Here is a 1,549-nt window from a genome sequence, read left to right as displayed (position 1 = left end):
AAAACAGCCATCACCCAGTCTTCTTTCCCTCCCCATTCTATCAGAGGTAACCACTATTACAAGTTCAAGGTATAAACTTCCAGTCCAGCTTTTTATACGTATACACACATGAATGCATGTCTCCATAAACAAATACATAGTATTGGTGTGCTTTTTGTAATTTGCATAACTACTGTATTTATGCATCTTGCTTTTCCACTAAACATCACAGACACCATGTCTTCCCGTTTAACACACACATATTGTATGTTTCTACTTAATATATGCTGGTAACTAGGTTATCGCTTTGAACAGCTAATCAATATTCCACTGTATGAATATACCACATCATATTTCTCTGCCAATGGACATTCAGGTTGTTTCCTGTTATAAATAAGGCTGATGGGAGCATCCTGAGCACAGGGATGAGAGTGTCCCTTTGAGTCTGGCCCTTAAGGGTCATTGCTGGTGACAGGAACTCTCTCCTACCTCCCTCAGCCACATCTGGTTCAAACCATCTTTCGCTTGGAAGCAAGGCCACCCCGTGAGTGACACACAAGGTCCTTTAAGAACTGCCTGGTGACTGGGTGGCCTGCTCTCCTCCCCTGAGCTTTGCTCACAGTCCCCTCTCCTTCTCAGCCTTCCTTCAACACCCTCCCCCAATTCCCTGTGACACCCCCCCTTGGATCCTTAGGTCAAGGCCTGTGACTAGCATTGCCAGTCTGTCCTCCATCCCCCGCAAGGTTCGTCTGATCCCCTCTGAACCTCCAGCACCTGGCCCGGGGCTTGGTACTCGTGTTAATTGGACGCCCACTTTTACTTATTACCCTTCCAATCTACCAAGCTCATCCGAAGGAGTAAGAGCATGGGGATCTACGTGGATTGTTATTTCACCTGCTTTCCAAAGGGACACAGTCTTCCTGTTTCAGAATAAAATGTAAAATCCATTAGCGCCGAAAGCAAGAAGAATACTTACAATTGAAATGAACAAATTTGTAGGATCCAATAATTCTGTCCACTGAAGACATCTCTGAAAAAAAGACTTAAGAAGGGGGAAAAGCACCCGAGAAGTTAACAGCAGAACAACGAAGATATGTTAATGGTTAACATTATTTCTGACCACCTAATGGGGTTGTCTACCTGCAGCATCTCCCAGAATCCCATCCTACAGGTGAGAAAACTGAGGCTGAGAAGGGCCCAATGGACTCAAGGGAACCCAGCCGGGCAAAGACTCGGCGGTCTGTGCTCTGAACCACTCCAGTATCAAATTGCTCTTGAGGAATTAAACAGTGGGCACGTGGAGAAAGGAGGTATGGTTTGCTTCAAAAAGCCCCCGGACTTCACAGGGTTTGAGTCCTGGCTCTGCCGGGACAACTTGGCCTCCCTGCACCTTCTCTACTTCCCCACCCAAAAAATTTGGCCTGGGCCCTACTTCAGGTGATGGCTGAAAGAGACGGTCCTAGAACGGTGCTGTCCAATTAGCCACATGCGGCCATGGAGCCCTGGATAGGTGGCCAGGCAAAAATCAAGATCTAATTTATATGTAAAATATACACCGGGTTTCCAAGAC

The 1,549-nt window shown here is 46.6% G+C and overlaps 1 protein-coding gene across 1 annotated transcript in view; it reads right to left on the bottom strand.

Annotated features, from left to right (window-relative positions):
* SFXN4 (sideroflexin 4) overlaps window positions 1-1,075 on the bottom strand; it is a gene marked incomplete at its 5' end in the record, with an annotated part of 16,824 nt that extends 15,749 nt beyond the window's left edge. The window contains one exon of the mRNA XM_005879706.2: window positions 956-1,075. Within this exon, the coding sequence (XP_005879768.2) occupies window positions 956-1,075 (120 nt within the window). The remainder of the gene's footprint in view (window positions 1-955) is intronic.
* Window positions 1,076-1,549: the final 474 nt, after the last annotated feature.

The sequence above is a fragment of the Myotis brandtii genome, unplaced genomic scaffold, assembly GCF_000412655.1.
Source record: "Myotis brandtii unplaced genomic scaffold, ASM41265v1 scaffold604, whole genome shotgun sequence".
Taxonomy (NCBI): Eukaryota; Metazoa; Chordata; class Mammalia; order Chiroptera; family Vespertilionidae; genus Myotis; species Myotis brandtii.
The sequence above is the reverse complement of the archived record's forward strand: the minus strand, read 5'-3'. Positions and strand labels throughout refer to the sequence as shown.